General features: G+C 48.6%; 1 protein-coding gene across 1 annotated transcript in view; it reads left to right on the top strand.

The window, feature by feature from the left end:
* Positions 1 to 17,475, top strand: part of Sdk2 (sidekick cell adhesion molecule 2) — a 270,658-nt gene that overhangs the window by 193,784 nt on the left and 59,399 nt on the right. The window contains exons 13-18 of the mRNA XM_040750019.1: positions 3,760 to 3,936; positions 6,236 to 6,372; positions 7,350 to 7,497; positions 9,675 to 9,815; positions 11,769 to 11,950; positions 12,399 to 12,514. Coding sequence (XP_040605953.1) covers positions 3,760 to 3,936; positions 6,236 to 6,372; positions 7,350 to 7,497; positions 9,675 to 9,815; positions 11,769 to 11,950; positions 12,399 to 12,514 — 901 coding nt within the window. The remainder of the gene's footprint in view (positions 1 to 3,759; positions 3,937 to 6,235; positions 6,373 to 7,349; positions 7,498 to 9,674; positions 9,816 to 11,768; positions 11,951 to 12,398; positions 12,515 to 17,475) is intronic.

Below are 17,475 nucleotides of genomic sequence, written 5' to 3'. Positions count from 1 at the left end.
AGTTACAGGCTCATGTGAGCCTCCTGACCTGGTACTGGGATTGGAACTCCAGTCCTCTACAACAGCTATATATATATACTTGACTGCTGAGCCGTCTGTCCAGCCTATCTGCTGTTCTAATCTGCATTTCCCCTTGGCCTAGGGGAGAGCATCTCATTTCTGTTCCCCTCTCTTTGTGTCTTCATCAGGGAGATGTCTGTCAAGGACTTCAGCCCAGTTTTTAATCAGGCATTTGTTTTCTTATGGTTGTGTTTTAAGAAGTCTCTGTATATTTTGGATAACAGTGCCTTATCAGATATTTGTTATGCAAACATTTTCTCCCAGTCTGTGGCTTCTCTTTTTATTCTCTTGGCAATATCTGGAGAAGAGCAGAAAATTTTAATTTTGACAAAGTCCGTCTTATCAATCCTTTCTCCCAGGGATCAGGCCTTCGGTGTAGTATGTGGAATTAGCACCAAAGGTAAGGCCTATAGATTTTACGTTATCTCCTAGCAGTTGGGGGATTCTGCATCATACATTCAGATTTGTGGCCAATTTTGACTTTTGTAAGAGGCGAGAGGCTTGTGACGACAGCTGTGTGTTCTGCGGGTGACATCCAGTGGCTCCAGCACCATTGGTTGAAATGGCCTCTTCTTTTGTTTTATTCTCGCCTGTTGTTGTTGGGAGGGAACTTTCACGTTGTTTTGTTGTGTGGGCAAATACGCACCTGGAAGTCAGATGACAGCCGGGAGGAGTTAGCTCTCTTTCCACCACGTGGCTTCTTGAGTCACCTGGATGTCGGCAAGCATCGTTACCCACCGAGCCGTCTCACCAGCCCTGTTTTTTTGTTTTTGTTTTATGTCACTGAGTCATTGCAGAAAAGAGATTTTATAGCACAGAGGTCAATAAACCATTTCTATAAAGGACCAGGAGTAAATGTTGTAGCTTTGAGAACCACATTGTCTTTGTCACCACTGCTATCTGTAATATGTCCACAAATGGGCATGCCCGCGTTACAGTAAAACTTCTTTATCTAGGGGCTAGAGAAGTGGCTCAGCAGTTACTGCTCTTCCAAAGGACCCGAGTTTGATTCCCAGCATCTGTATAGCAGTCCACAATTGTCTGTAATCCAGTTCCAGGGGATCCCATGCTCACAATTGTCTGTAATCCAGGGGATCCCATGCTCTATTCTATCCTCCTCAAGCACCAAGACACACACTCACACGCACACACACACACACTCACACGCACACAGAGAGAGAGAGAAAACATATTTATGCATGCAAGCACTCATATGCACAGAATAAAAATAATAAATCTTGGTTTCATTTTAAAAACTTTAGATATATAAGCATGTAATGGGCCATAGCTCACTGACCCCACTAGAGAATATCTATGTTCTGGGTTTGGATACATACTGTCTTGTGCTGCTAACCTATTCTTCTATCCCTTGCATTTCTAATTAAAATCAAGTACCTATTAATTAGATTTGAGTTTAGTAACAAATGCTTCCCAGGCAGGGACATATGCTCCCTGGAGCATCATGTCCTAAAGCAAAGAGTGTCTGCTTGCCGTGCTATCTTTTAAGCAGCAGTAACTCTCTGCAAACAGATCTGCTTTTAAGGAAAAGCCTGCTCGCTCCATGAACGCCGGCAAGGATGGTCTTTCTGGGTAATGAGATGAATGGGAAGTGACTGCTATTGTCCATTTCTAAGCATGTATTAAAAGCCTTTAAAATTAACTTGGCAGTTTCACTGCTGATAATTTATCTTTGAAGAAGTGGAGTGCAGGTAAACATTTTTTCAATGAGGGTGTTCATCACATTATTAACTACAATAGCCAGAAAGGGAGTAATAGTATGTCTAACACTAGCAAGTCAGTGGAGTGGCATGGGAACTGTATTTGAGCATCCTGCATCAGATTGTTTGTATTTTTTATGTATGGTATGGAAAAGACAGTTTTAAAAATAGGATTATGAAAATGTGGATGGATGGATGGCTGTGTGGATGTGTATAGAAACTTAAAGGTAAGTCTGTCAGTGGGTAAATAAAGGCTCCTATAAAGAGAGAGTGGATGGATGGGGGAATGGATGGATGAAAACCTAGATGGGCAAGTGCTAGGTAAATAGATGGGTGTATAGATGGATTGACAGCTGGAAATCAATGATATAAATATTCCTCAATGAAAACATCAATGACTGACTCTTACTGACCATTTACCATGTTTGATAAGTATTCCATATTGACTCTACAATCCTTACAACCCTGTGAAGTAAGTGGGTTCCACGTGTTACAATTGGCAAACTGAGTCACAGAGGGTTAAATAAATCTCCCTGAGATTACATCACAAGCTGCTGGTGGCAGGGGCAGCCTTTGGCTTGAGCTTCTAACTCTGGGACACAGTATCACTGCAGTTCACCAGCAGGGCCCAGGAGAAGAGTCTAGAAATAGGGATTTATGTTCCCATGTTAACCCCAGGCTCCAAAGTGCTGAATAACTTTTCCTCTCCATGGTTCCTTCTCTTCCTCATTTGTCTGGTTTTGTTTTTGTTTCTTTCTTGCCAGAAGTTAATGCCTCTGTTGATTTTTCTATTTAAACTCAGGGTTAAATACTAAGACAGTCTCGTTGGCAGTCTTTCATTCTCTAGCTCCAGGTAACTTTAGGACCCTAAGGCCCGCCCACTTCTGTCCCCCATGACATCTTGCCCTTCTGAGAACTGTAGCCCACCTTCCCTAGAGGGCACTGTCATCCCACCTCTGCGGAAGTAGGTCTTGGGGTATGTCCACGGCAATGATAATGGCTGTGTTTTCTCCCTGACAACTCTAGAGAAGGTATTTCGTACTGTCATGCACCAGTGTGTGTCATTTCTCAAATCTCCCTTCGTTCCGACTGGCCAAAGCTGAAGTGATTTTTTTTTTGGACACTAAAGTCAATTTGTCACAGTGATGCATCGATCTAACGATTCCCCTCATAGAACTAATTCCAAAATGTAGTCTACTCGGAGACTTTGGTTCCTTCTCCAGCTGTAATCTTTTAACATCTTCAGAGGAATTTGTGGGCTGGCTCTTTCCCCAGTGGCTGTTTTGTGATGGCTTTTGGCCAAAAGTAACACTGTCTTGACCCAGATCTGAACCCAAGGTGTAAATGACCAGTAATGGCCTGCTGCTTGAGTGCTCATACACCCGGCACCTGCCTCAGGAGTGATGGACTTCCAGGCTCTCTCCGGGGAGCAACCTCCTCCCGGGCCCAGTCCCTGCCCACAAGCCCAGTCCCAGCGGCAACACATGTGAGGCCTGAAATGGCCTCCTGCCTGCCTTTGGCCCATGTAATGTGTAGTCTTCCCACCCGCCACTTGGGGCCCGCTGCTGTCTCAGCCCCCAAATAACACACAGGATGCTATATTAATTATAAAGCTGTTGGCTGTTTGCTATGATTTCTTATCGGCTAGCTCTGACTTAATTATTAACCCATAACTGCTAATCTGAGTATTTCCATGCAGTCTTCTCTTACCGGAGAAAGGGTCCTGACCTCTTACTTCTCTCAAGTCCTACATCATGACTGATTGTACCTCTGTTTCCCAGAGTCCTCCTCGACTCCTAGTCCCACGTATCTTGCTTCCCTATTGGCCAACAGTGCTTTATTCATTAACCAAACAGAGACACATGCACAGAAGGACTTCCCTCATCAGGCCCATTCCTTCTAGGAGGAGGTGTAGGTGTGGCCCACCCTGGAGACTTTCTGATCTCCTTTCACTGACCCGCCTGTCCCTCCCCCTCCATAGGTATGTGTGGGAGAAGGATGGGGCCACCCTGGCTGTGGAGACCAATCCCCGGATCCGCCTGGACAGAAACGGCTCCCTACACATCTCACAGACGTGGTCAGGGGACATTGGCACATATACCTGCCGGGTACTCTCAGCTGGTGGCAATGACTCTCGAAACGCCCACCTTCGAGTCAGGTAAGGACGAAGGAGGCGCAGGTGATGGCAACGGGTGGGGTATTCAAAGCCAACCGGCTCCTTTTGGTCATGGCAAAAAGTCACATACAACTAAGCCCACCCAAGTTCCCTAAGACATCTCCTGAGCATCCTGCTGGGCCTGTCTCTAGACTCAGGGACACCCTGTGAGAAGCAGAAATCTATGTATGTTCAGGAAAGACGAATCTGCAGGCACAAATGTCTACTCACTCCAGATAGGTCACCAAGACGTCAAAGGAATGATTCTACCCAAGTCCAGCTAGGTGTACCAATGAGTCTATTGGGCTTACTTGCAGGTGTATGGGTGACCCCAAGGCAGCTGTATCAACCACTCAAGTATGGATGGTGACCTCCTCATACTTGCATAGATGGAGTTCCCTCTTCAGTTAACCTTCTACCCAATATTTACACTAGCCCCTCCAGACTGCATGCCCCTGGGACAGGATTACATTCTTCCTGGGGAAGGAATAGGGATGGGTGGGAATCTAATAACCAACCCTCCTCACTCTCTCCTATGAAGGAACACCAACGGGCAATCTCCCTTTTTATTGTTCGAGAATTTCACACGTGCGTAGTATGTGTTTTGACCAAATCTACCTGCATCCTTCCCTTCCAACTCCTCCCCCCCACACACACCCCCAACGCTTTTCCCTCTCCACTTCATGTACTTTGTTTTATAACCCACTGTGTTCACTTAGTGCTGCCTGTATGGGCATAGGTGTAGAACCATCTATGGGAGCGTCAGTCGCTTTTCCTGGAACCACATCCCTAAAGAAAACTGATTATTTCCTCTGAGATACGGGCTGATTTGGTCTGGAGCACACAGACCCAGCCACTGTGAGTTCGTGTGTGCAATGATCCTGTTGTGCCCAGCAAGTATTGTTTCTGTGTAGAAGTGCACCACCTCTGACTCTTATGGTCCTTCTACCCCTTCTTCCAAGATGATCCCTGAGCCCTGGTGGGACAGGGCAGGGGTAGGGGGGGTGATGTACATGTGTCATTTATAGCTGAGCACTTCACACTCTCTTCCTTCCTGCACATGGGGCAGCCATGGGTCTCTGTATTTGTCATTCACTGCAAGGATCGACTTCCCTGGTGGGGGCCAAAAGATGCCCTAATCTGAAAATATAAGGATTAAAAATTTAGGAGGCAGTTAATCTCTTTGTCTGCTTAGGACAGTGATGGTATCAGACTCTCCTCTACGACCACAGGGTTTAGGCCCATTTCATGGCATCTTGCCTGAATTCCGTCTTGTGAACTTTGAATGCAAGCAGAAAGTGGCTGGTTACTCCCCTGACATTTGTGCCACTGAGGCACCAGGGAGCGAATTTTGCCAGGCTGGTTGTTGTCGATTGTGGGATTCGCAGCTGGGTGAGACTGCTGATTACTTTTCTCCCTCAGTGGCATATATTAAACCTTCCAGAAATATAACCGGCAAGCCAGTAGGGCTGAAGCTTCAGGCTGGTGCCAGCTTCATTCTCCACGTCCTGTAACACTAGTATATGGCGTCTTCGGTGACAGGGTCTTACCGTCGAGCTCTGGAAGGTAACCAAGAGCAGGAGCAACGGCCTGTGATGTTGGAGAGACAGTTACTGGATCCCACCAACCAACAGCTTGAGAAGAGGATACCCCATACATGGCGCTGGGCTTTTTTATCGGACAGCCTATAAAATTAAAGGCTGATATCTAGGAGAGCCTTTGTGCCCCTATTAGAGAGTAACTCCATTTAAACTCCTTCTTGTTTTTTATTTGGTTTTTAAAGATTTATCCGTTTATTATTTGTACAGTGTTCCACCTACACACCAGAAGAGGGCACCAGATCCCATTACCGATGGTTGTGAGCCACGGTATGGTTGCTGGGAGTTGAACTCAGGACCTCTGGCAGAGCAGCCAGTGCTCTTAACCTCTGAGACATCTCTCCAGCCCCTGTATTCCTTTTGCATATGCATATATGTGTGTATATTTTAGGAAGTTTCTCCAGTAGTAGGTCTCCATGTGGTAATCTTGTTGAGGGTCCCTTGTGGGCAGTCATAGCTACTTAGATGGTAGTGGCTACTGGGAAGCAAATGCCTATAATCTAAGGGTTTGGAAGGTGGAGAGAGGAAGATCAGAACTTCAAGGTCATCGAAGACCAGTTTAGCATGAATGGCAGCATTCTGTAACTGAAATCCAGTGCACACTGTCATGTAGATACATGACTCTCTGAGTCTGCAGTGTTACTGTCAGCCGGTGGCAGAGCACAGCACTCGGGATGGGCCCTCCACACATCTCTCTCCTCCAGGCAGCTTCCCCACGCTCCTGAGCACCCTGTGGCAACACTCAGCACTGTGGAGAGACGCGCCATCAACCTGACCTGGGCCAAACCCTTCGATGGCAACAGTCCCCTGATGCGCTACATCTTGGAGATGTCAGAAAACAGTAAGGTCCCCACTGTCACCTCCCCATGTCCCCACACAACCTGTCCAAAGGGGCACATGACCTGGAATATCACCTGTGCGAGTCAGCTAGCCCTCATCAAACCCTTCTTGGGCCTCTGAGATCGTCCTCCCTTGGCAGCCATGGCTCCCTCACATGTAAAAGGAGCAATGGTCTTACTTCTAGGACCACAAGTGACCCCCCCAAACAGTTGACCAGTTATTATGACTTCTCAACAACACTTGCACAAGGGGGGCCTGGCACAGGAGTGTAGCCTGTAACCCCAGCACTTGGGAGGCCTGGGCAGGAGAATCATGGGTTCAAAGCCAACCTGGGCTTTGAACAGTGTAGGGGGAGGGTCTTGTGTCAGACCTGGCTAGCCCAGTGGCCTCAAAGATACCAGCTGTTGTTCTCACCAAGTCTGCCCTGTGAACTTCAGTGCTAGCTGGTCAATTTGAATGATATCCATGGTGCATCTTTTCCAGAGCTCATTGACTCAAGGGGATGAGGCGCCTCAATTCCCATGCAACCCCGCTACTCCCTCCCATCTCCCTCCCCAACCCCAGGGTCATATGGGCTACAGGGACCCAAAAAAGCAGACATGGTGACCTATACCAGACCAAGTTAGAGAGACACTCCCTCTCCTCCCAACCCAATGGAGAGGGCCAAGAAGGAAGAGTAAAATCCATCACATCACTGGCTGCCAAGCCTGATGACCCGAGTTCAGTCCTTGGGAACCTCACGGTGGGAGAAAACCAGCTCTCTCAAGTTGTCCTCTGACCTCCAAATGACACCATGGCCATGCACACCCATAGACATACACATGTGTACACAAAAGGAAATAAATTTGAAAATGAATGCTTTTTAAAAGAAGCATGTCTCTCGCCCACCCACGCAACGCCCCACTCTGCCCCAACAAGGGGTACGCCTCTCTCCTACCCACACAATGGCCCCTTCACCTCAGTCCTGTGTGTCTGCAGATGCTCCATGGACCATTCTCCTCGCCAGTGTGGATCCAGAAGCTACCTCAGTGATGGTCAAGGGACTGGTTCCGGCTCGTTCCTACCAGTTCCGCCTCTGTGCTGTCAACGATGTGGGCAAAGGACAGTTTAGCAAGGACACAGAAAGGTAAGGAGCGCAGGCGTGCCCCTGAGTGAGACTCCACCTGCCTGCCACCAAACCAGGGTGACAAACACATGGTCCCATGTCTCTGCCTGCCTCAGGCCCAGTCTCCCGCTCTATAGAATGGGGGAGTGATGTGTGCGACTTGTTTCCCAGGGAAGGCGTGAGGCTCAAATAGGATGGAGAGTGTGCTGGGTACAGCGTGGTCTGTGATAAGCATGAGCAAGCCTGGGTCATTCCTGTGACCACAAGCTTGGCAAGTTCAAAGGCTTCCCCTGATTCTACCCGATCCCATGGGCTTCCGTCGTGGTTCAAGGGACAAGAAGGTCCATGGGGAAGAGGGGGCTCTCCAGTGCCCATGACCAGTTCCAAACCTGATGCCAGACCCTCTGGGCATCCTAGCGAAGCTCTTACAAGATGATGGAGACCAATAGGCAATCCACATCAAAGCCTCTCATGGTTAGCACACTTTTATGTAGAGGCTGGACCCCGCTCGGCTTACCTTATGTAAGAAGAGGCCTCTTCTAATGGGAAAGCAGTTGTCGTTTAAGATGTCAGAATGACTGTGTAGGACACAGTATGTGCACCAAAGCTGTGCACTGAGATCTTGGGAAGATGCCTCCAAGTTGGATAAGGTGGCATGGTCCTGTAATCCTAGTGTTTGGGGGGTGAAAAGGAATCATGAGTTCAAGCTCAGCCTGGGCTATAAATCAGATTCCAGGCCATCTAGGTGATAGAGTAAGACCCTGTCCCAAAATGACAACAGTGTGACTGGCTTGGAAGAAGACTCAGTGGGTAAAGTATTTGCTGCGTAGGTGTGAGGACCTGAGCTCTGCTCCTCAGTAACCGCTGGGCGTGGTGGCACAGACCTGTATCCTCCTGCTGAGGAGGCAGAGATGGGCAGATCCTGGGGTTCTCTGGCCAGCCAGTCTAGCTGGAACAGCAAACTGGAAGTCACTGAGAGACCAGGTCTCAAAAAAATAAAATAAAGGAAAGTGGGGGAAGGCAGGGCGTGGTGGCGCACATTCCAGCACTTGAGGGGCAGAAGAAGGTAGTTCTCTGAGTTCAAGGCCAGCCTGGTCTACAGAGTGAGTCCCAGGACAGCCAAGGGCTGTACAGAGAAACCCCTGTCTCAAACTAACAAAGTGAGCCAGTGAGACAGCTCTGCAGGTGAAAGTGTCTGCTGCCAAACCTGGTGACCTGAGAGTTTGACCCCCAGGGCCCACGTGGTGGAGGGAGAGAACCGACTCCTGTAAGTTGTCCTCTGACCTCCATGTGTGCTGTGGCACACGCGTGCACGCGCACGCAGGTGCGCGCGACATGCACACACACACACTCACACACACACTAAAAGCTGCATATTGAGCATTTACTATGTGCCAGGCTGGGGTTTGGCTCCCAGATGGCACTCTGAACAGGCAGTGGCTCAGCCCCTGGGAAGCCGCACAACCACAGCAGGGAACCTCGACATGCCGGGAGCCCCTCCCCACTTCTGCTGTGCCTGTGGCTGGGCTATGCACCATTCATACCCTTCAGGAATCTCTGTGCTAATAGCCCTGAGTCACTTCAGGAAAGGTTAAACTTTAAAAGCTGGGAGCAGACAGCTGGGAGCGAAAACATAAAAAAAAATAAACAAAAAGGGAAAGACATCCATCAAAAATAATTAACTTGGGTTTTTAATGGACAAGTGTCAGTGGTATGAAAAATATACTTGGGCAGAACGCCACGTTCCCCAGCCATGCCATAGAAAGAAATGTGATGCTTAGTTTCAGAAGGCAGGCTGGGGGCTGGAGCTCCCCCTCTTCCGACCATTACCACCCACCTATCTTGGGGCTCTACCTACCCAGTAAGGGGGTCCATGTGAGGTCCACCACCAAAGCCTGTGGGAAATGGGTGATACCCTATTCCTAAAACAATTAAGAAGCCAGGCACAGTAGCATATACTCAGCAGGCTGAAGGAGGAGGGTTACAAGTTCAAGGCCACCCTGGGCTGCAAAACAAGGCAAAACAAAAAAATCACAAAGGAGCCTTAACTGAGCTGCCCAGCAGCACACAGCAAGGGTACAGAATTACCGTGAGACAGTATGTAGTATGCCTGGCCTCCCTGCCGCCTATCACACACCTGTGGAGATGGAGTAGAGATGGGGTAAAGCTCTGACCACACTTGGCTGTCTTTTCTCCAGGGTTTCCCTCCCCGAGGAGCCCCCCACGGCCCCTCCACAGAATGTCATTGCTAGCGGCCGGACCAACCAGTCCATCATGATCCAGTGGCAACCGCCTCCTGAGAGCCACCAGAATGGGATCCTCAAGGGTTACATCATCAGGTACAGGCCCACCCTAGGGCCAGGAGGGCACGCTACCTCGTGAGGGATGGGAGGTGGGAGTGAATTAGAAAGCCATACAAACTCATGGTCCATCCCTGCCCGCTACAAAGACCAGGTGATGAGAAACGCCCATGCTCTGATGAGGGATTTATACCAAAACTGCAGAAGAATGGACAACAGTGATAGCCTTGAAAGCTAGTAGGAATGGCTGAGCAAGAACACAGTTTAATCCTTCAAGGCAGCATGGAAGCCAATGCTGCCAGAGGACAGGGCTGATGTGGGAGCAGGCATGAAGAAAGGGTGACTGTGTTAACAGTCACCCCTCCTGCACTCTCCCAACGCTCTGCCGCAGGCCTGACCTCTGTCTAGAATAAGGTGTGTCCAGCCCGAGGACGGCGCATCAAAAAGGCTAGCTGTGAATGGGTCTCAACATAAAAATCACAAACTTATTTTAAACATTATGAGATATTCTTTTTTGCAATTTCTGTTTGAAATTCAACTGCACAGTTCTCAATATGGACTTTGTAGACGGCAGTGTGGTGTCACAGTAGCCAAAGATTGGACAGGCCAGCTAGCTGGAGTGGAGAAATTGATGGGGAAAGAATTGGCTGAAAGGAGGAAGTTATTTCTCTGGTTCTTGCTGAAAACAAAGGCTGGTTCTGTCGACTCTTAAGCTTTGCATTTGATTGAGAACTCTTTCACTGGTAACCTAATAGAAAACACAGGAGCTGACCAGAGTAAAATGCTCCTAAATTCAAACAGCACAGTGGGTGGTGGCGCCTGCCACACGGAGCCTAAGGACTTGAGTTCAATCCCTGAGATTGGAGAGAGAAAAACAATTCCTACAGATTGTCCTCTGACCTCCATAAGCATGCCACCCACACAAAGAAAATTTTTTAAATAATTTTTTGGGGGCCGAAGGAACAGCTCAGTGGTTAAGCGTGTTTGCTGGCTGCTCACCCAAAGGACCCAGGTTCAGTTCCCAGAACCCTCATGGCAGCACACACCAGCTGTAACTCCAGCTCCAGGGGATCTAATGCCATCTCTTTGCCTCCCTGGGCCCCAAGCACACACATGATGCACAGACAGACATGCATGCATGCAAAAACACTTATACACATATTTTTAAGTTTATAATAATTTTTAATTATCTTGGGATTTGTAGTTACTAGAAACACCCATCTGTATTCTGAATTTGGCTGGCTGCAAAATGCCTTTCCAAGCCTGTACCTCTCTCTTGCACACCAATATCCTTGGATGCTGGAGGGCCCCACAGTTAGAAGACTCCATGACTCTGGCTGTCCCATGATCAGTTGATTTTCTGTGGTTTGGGGCTGATCCTAAAGGTTCTCAGAGTGTGGCCCCAACCCAATAGGGTCAGCAATATCTGAGCACTGGGCAGAGACCCTGATTGTCAAGTCTGTCTCCAAGACCCCCTCAATGGGGAGCTAAGAGGATGGCCAAGCCCTCTGTGTTTTGATGAGCCTCTGGGTTGTACTGATTCATGCTAAGGCCTAGAACACACCAGCTCTGGGTTTCGGAATGCATAGAAACACTTTGGAGGCTCTGATTTTGTATCTTGTTAGACCGTGAAGTAGGATTAGGGGGGTTAGGAGTTCAAGGTTATCCTTGGCTACATAGTTCGAGACCATACACCCTGGATCACATAATTAAACACACTCTCTAGACCTATACTGTCCAGCAAGGTAGCCAGCAGTCAACTGTCATGACTCAAAACAAAACTACACCAAAGTCAAATTCATTCCTCACTGGCATCAAACCCATGTCACTGGCCAACAGCCATGAGCCCCAGCGGTGACCCTATTAGATAGCCCAGATATAGCATGTGGAGGGTTCCCAGAATCATACATTTTAACAGACAGCACTGCTCTGGGCAGTTTGCTGCGCATAAGTCTGCAGGCTAACTCAGCCCACTGTCACCTCTTCCTTCAGATACTGCCTGGCTGGGCTGCCTGTTGGGTACCAGTTTAAGAACATCACAGATGCAGATGTCAACAACCTGCTGTTAGAGGACCTCATCATTTGGACCAATTACGAGATCGAGGTGGCTGCCTACAACAGCGCCGGGCTGGGCGTCTACAGCAGCAAAGTCACCGAGTGGACACTGCAGGGAGGTGGGTGGAGAAAGGGGCCGTGGGAGAGCAAGTGTGTCACTTTCTCCAGGTCCCTGGGCCTGTTGAGCTGCTGGGCCATCCATATGTCCCGTCGTGAACACCCCAGCCCATGCTGACTTCACCTGAGCATTCATTACGGTGCTTGGGTGGCATCTCTACCTTCCACCGGACTCCTGCTGGGCAGACAGCTGAGGAGAAAAGAAGAGAGCGGTTAGGAGTCATGTGGGAAGAGGCATAGGGACCCTCTGTGTTGTTTCACCTTTAACTGGATCACAAGACAGCTTGGGAGATGGATCAGACAAACTTGAATTAATCCAGGGAGCAGGAGAGGAAGGGGACCCTTGGTTTGGTCAAGCATTGTCTGTAGAGTCTGCCTGTATCCTCTACCATGCTGGACAAGCTGAGCGGGCAGCCCCTGAGCTATAACCCATCTCTTGATCTCCTGCAGTTCCCACGGTTCCCCCGGGGAATGTGCATGCAGAAGCCACCAATTCTACAACCATCCGATTCACCTGGAATGCCCCCAGCCCCCAGTTCATCAATGGCATCAACCAGGGCTACAAGGTAGGTGAGGGTCTCTTCTACCCTTTGAAAGGAGCCTTGGGGGGCTCAAGGCGAGAGAGGGGAGAAATGAGGGCTCCAGAGAAGAACAGTGGGGTCACTGTGGGTTTCTGAAACCAGACTCCAGCAGGCAGAGGTCACAGATAAAAGCAAAGGATGCCCCCCCAATGACTTTCAAGGTCACATACAGGCTTCTATGACAGCACACAGTGCTCCAGCTGTCACCCGAAAGAGGCTGTCCTCAGTGTACTCCAGCCACAAACAAGGCCTGTACACCTGGACATAGGCATAATCCACCGGAACAATGCAGCCGTCACTCCCTACACACTATGGTGTGGCTCTCACGAGCCGCCTGCCAGGCAAGTCTCCCGTGAACTCTACTTGACCCCATACACAGTGTGGGCAAAGGCGTGGAATTGGGACTCAGGCAGACTTGGACTGAAATCCCAGCTCACCTCTTACTGGCTGATGTCTCAGATTTTGGTGTGGATGTCGTGTTCCCTCCCTATATCTTCATGAGTGTCTATGACCTCATCCTCTCTTCTTGCAAAAGCGCCAGTCACACTGGCTTGGGGTCTGTCCCTGGTGACCTCACTTTTAACTTTAGCCAGCACTTTAAAGGCCCAAGTTCCGAACACAGCCACCCTCGGGGAGTCGGGCTTAGAACTTTGACACATGAAGTCAGCACAGACACCAGCCAGCCAACCACCAATGGAAGCATCTGAGTTGTAGCTATGCCAATGCTAGTTGGTTTTCTAGCCAGTTTAACTGCTGGGCATCTGGACTTCTCAGCCATCCCAGGCTTGGGGACCCCTTCGTCTCCTGCAAGGAGGCCTGCTTTCCTCTGAGAGAACTAAGACATACCACATAGCACAGGGAAAACTCCATATTTGAGGGGGGCGGTGCTTGCCCTCAGCAGGTGGGGGAGGGGGTAGATAGATGTCACGTGTTCATTTCCAGGAGTGAAAAAAAAAAGAAGCAGGGAATTTAGGGGGGATGGGAAGTCAGGAGGATGGAGAGAAAACTACAAACTCTGGGTTTGAGCTATGGGTCCTGGTGATTTCAAGGTGACGGCTGCCAGATCCTCAAGTCCCCTGCACTGAGGCTGCGCATGTACCACAGCCAAGATCATCTGTAGGACAAGTGTCTGCACCATTGTGACTGTGAGGCTGGGAGGCCGGAGAGGAAGGACGATAGTTTTGCAAAAAAAAGAATGTTCTACTTGTACTAGGAGCAACCTGGGGACCAGAGCTGGAGTTACTGGGCCACACCTTCACTCCCACAAAGGCAGAGAACATGGGCCAAAAAGAGTCTTTCTGGGATAGGGGCTGCAGCCCGAGCTTGCGGTTGCTGAATGGCCAGAAAAGGCTGCTAATTGGGACTCAGGGGAGGGAGAGAGGTCTGCATGGCTGTGGAGCACAGAGGCCGAGCTGGGAACAATTAGGCTTCTGGCTGCCAAGCCTAAGCATAAGTTTTATTCTACGTGTGGGAAGGATAGGCTACCAACCTCTAAGGCAAAAAACTCCCCAAGAGCTGGAAGGCCAGCAAATGGCCAGGACAACTAGGGCAATGGCCTATAGTGACCCAGAGCAAGAAGACAATGCAGAAGTCCCCAACCCTGCCTGGGTCCCCAACCCTGACTGATCCCAGGCTCATCCCATCCCTGTACTCGGGAACTGTTCGATATAGGCCAATGGCCACCAGCCGACCAATAGTTTGAGCACAGGAGCTCATGGGACAGATAGATACACAGATAGATGGAGGAGGCTCATGTAGCCCAGGCTGGCCTTAAATTCAGTATGCAACCAAGGGTGACTTTGAATTTATGATCCTCCTGCCTCTATTTCCAAGTCCTAGGGTTACAACATGCACCACCACATCTGGTTTATGAAGTAGGAAACGAACCCAGAGATTCAAGCACTCTAGGCAAGCACCCTACCAACTGAGCCACAGCCTCAACCCTGTTTTTAATTGTAAAACGATACCTACATCTTGATGTTTTGGGGAGTACAAGTGAATAAAAGTGAAGGTCTTCTCTCTTTGCTTCTTCGGCCTTCAAAGTTATCTATGGGATGGTTGTCCCTCAGACATGTAATAAGATAGATTCCCTCCTTTAAATTATGAGAATGTTTGAACATCTACAGGAGTTGGGGGGAGATTCAAATGACCAACCACCACCCATCTCCAGCTTCAATGTGACCAAATCTTAGTCAGCTCCTCCCTGCACCTCCCGAACCTCCCAGCCCTTAGTCTGGTGGTCCTCAACCACCTAAATGCTTCAACCTTGTAACACAGTTCCTCATCTGGCAGTGACCCCCAACCATAAAATTATTTCATTGCTACTTCATAACTGTAATTTTGCTACTGTTATGAATTGCAATGTAAACGTCTGGTTTGGAAGACAGCTGATATGCTACCCCCAAAGGAGTCACAACCCACAGGTTGAGAACCACTGCCTTAGCCCATCCTGGGGAACTTGCTGAAGTGAATCTAAGGTAGTTGGTCGCATCATCCCTAAATGTTCTTGTAGGGAAAGCTTCTATACAAGGTCTCTCTATTAAAAATAAACCCATGTTGACCACATCACCGTACCTAAAAATGCCAACCATCCCATCATTACATATCCTGCCAGCCTTTAGATTTCCATGATGGTCTCCCAACCAATTCCTGCTACTGGCTGGTTTATATATTCCTAGACGTCTCTGTCTCTCTCTCTGGTGATTTATTTGGCAAAGAAACTTAGTCATTCATCCAATGAATTTTCCACAGGCCTGGATTTTGCTGATTGCCTCCCTATGGGGTCATTTAACACGTTCCTCTGAGTGCTGTATCTGCGGTAGATTGGAATGTAGAACTAGCAGCCAATTGGATTCACGTTTGTTTGATTACCTTTTTTGCAAGGAGGTGGGGGTCCCCAAATGGTGCTGTGTGTTGACATCAGAAGCTGCAAAGTTTGATTGTCTCTTTAATTGTGAACTTGGTGGCTATGGACAGCCCTTGTAGGGTTTGTGATTTTAATAGGAGCTACAAAATGAGGGTGGAAAAACACTGTCATTTCTTCTTGATTAGCTGAAATGCCTTCAGGGAGGAAGAAAGGAGGGGGGAGAAAGGGAAGGAAGGAAGTCAAGAGACGGGGAGGAAGGAAAATGACATTTCCCTTTGTCAGTTTTGTACTACGTTAGGAAAATTTTAAAAACTCCATTCTTTTCCAGGGCATCTCATTTCTCAGCATTGTAACTAGCACATTCTAAGGCGCCAGTTAAGCTTGGGTTGGAGGAGGTGCCTTTGGCTCCCTTTTGCTTTTAGTGATGTCATTATGTGCTGGAGAATTGTTAAACGCATCTGCTATGCTCCAACCCACCATGGTTATTATCCTTATCATTGCCAAATGATCACTGGTCCCTTCAAGTTGGCTCCTGAGCCTTTTTCACCATGGTCCCAGGAGTCTCTGATGGCTGCCTGGCTGGCTAGGATGACAAGATACTTTAACCTATACAAATGTATATAAAATTTACAAACAAATTTTTGCCAGGGTTGGCAGTGCGGGCCCATAACCCCAGCCCTGTGGGAGGCTGAGGCAGGACCACAAGGTTCAGGACTGCCTGGGCTGCGTGTTCAAGGCTGCCCTAGTGTGCTTTCTGTTGCCGTGATAAAGACCATGACCAAAAGTGACTTGGGAAGGAAAAGCTTTATTTGGCTTATAAATCTTGATCACAGTCCATCACTGAGGGAAGCCAGAGCAGAACTTGCAGACACAAACTAAAGCAGAGCCCGTGGAGGGATGCTGCTTACTGGCTTGCTCTCCATGGTTTGCTCGGCCTGCTTTCTTATACACCTAGGAGCTAGGACCTCCTGCCCAGGAGCTGTAGTTAGTCCCCGCCACATCAATCATTCATGAAGAAAATGTCCCCACAGATTTTTTTTTTACTATGGGTCAATCTGATGGTGACATTTTCTCAGTTGAGGTCCCTTTTTCTCAGATGACTCAGCTTGTGTCAAGTGCCAAGGGAAAAAAGAAAAAGACTAAGACAAGGCCAAACTGAGCAACTCAGTGAGACCCTGTCTCAAAACAAAAAGTGAGGAGAGAACTGGGATGTAGCTCAGTGGCGAGGGGCTTGCCTGGCACTTGTGAGTCCCCGGGTTCAATCCCCAGCCCAGGGGGAAATAAAAATCTCTTCACTCTACCTGGGGTCAGACATTTTCCCAAGGAACTCTAGATCCCTTGAGGTAGGAATAATCATGAGATACTGTGATGTGGCTACTAGGGGTGTTTCTTGTTCCAAAGATAGTATTGTTTCTAGACTCTGTTAGTTGATGGCAAGCAGGAGATTTGTTTTTATAACACGCATACCATTGGGGCTGGAGGTGTGGCTCAGTTGGTAGTGTTTGCCTGGCATGCAGGAAGCCCTGGGTTCCAGCCCACAACACGACATAATTCAGGCACGGTAACACCTGCAATGCTAGCACTCGGGTTGTGGAGGTGGAAGTAGGTTCAGGGTCACTCTGGCTGTTACATAGCAAGTTCAAGGATAAACTGGGCAGCATGAAACCCTGTCTCAAAAAAAAAGGGGGGGGTGCTGGTAATTTCCATTCAACGTCAAGATTGCAAGTTTTCTCATAAATCATTGGTTTTTTGTTTGCAACTTTTTTGTCCATAGTTAAAAACAATCCAGTTCTTGCATAGATGCTTGGTGCCGGCTTCCTCATCCCTCAGACACAACAGCCAGGGAGCAGCGATGGGAGGGTGAAACTACTGACCAATGCCCCGTGATCTCGGCATCTTTTATGGGAGGGTCGCACTTCACACAGCTCTGCTGTGGTCTGTTTTGAAGAGTTTCCCTTGCCGTAGTTTTTTCCACAGCTCAATGCCCCATTGGGTTCATCGGCTTCATGTAGGTGATATTTTAGAGACTGGTTTTTTTTTATTTATTTAATTTCATTCCTATAATTATGTACAATATTTA

This window comes from Mesocricetus auratus, unplaced genomic scaffold (assembly GCF_017639785.1).
Source record: "Mesocricetus auratus isolate SY011 unplaced genomic scaffold, BCM_Maur_2.0 Super-Scaffold_100007, whole genome shotgun sequence".
Taxonomy (NCBI): Eukaryota; Metazoa; Chordata; class Mammalia; order Rodentia; family Cricetidae; genus Mesocricetus; species Mesocricetus auratus.
The sequence above is the reverse complement of the archived record's forward strand: the minus strand, read 5'-3'. Positions and strand labels throughout refer to the sequence as shown.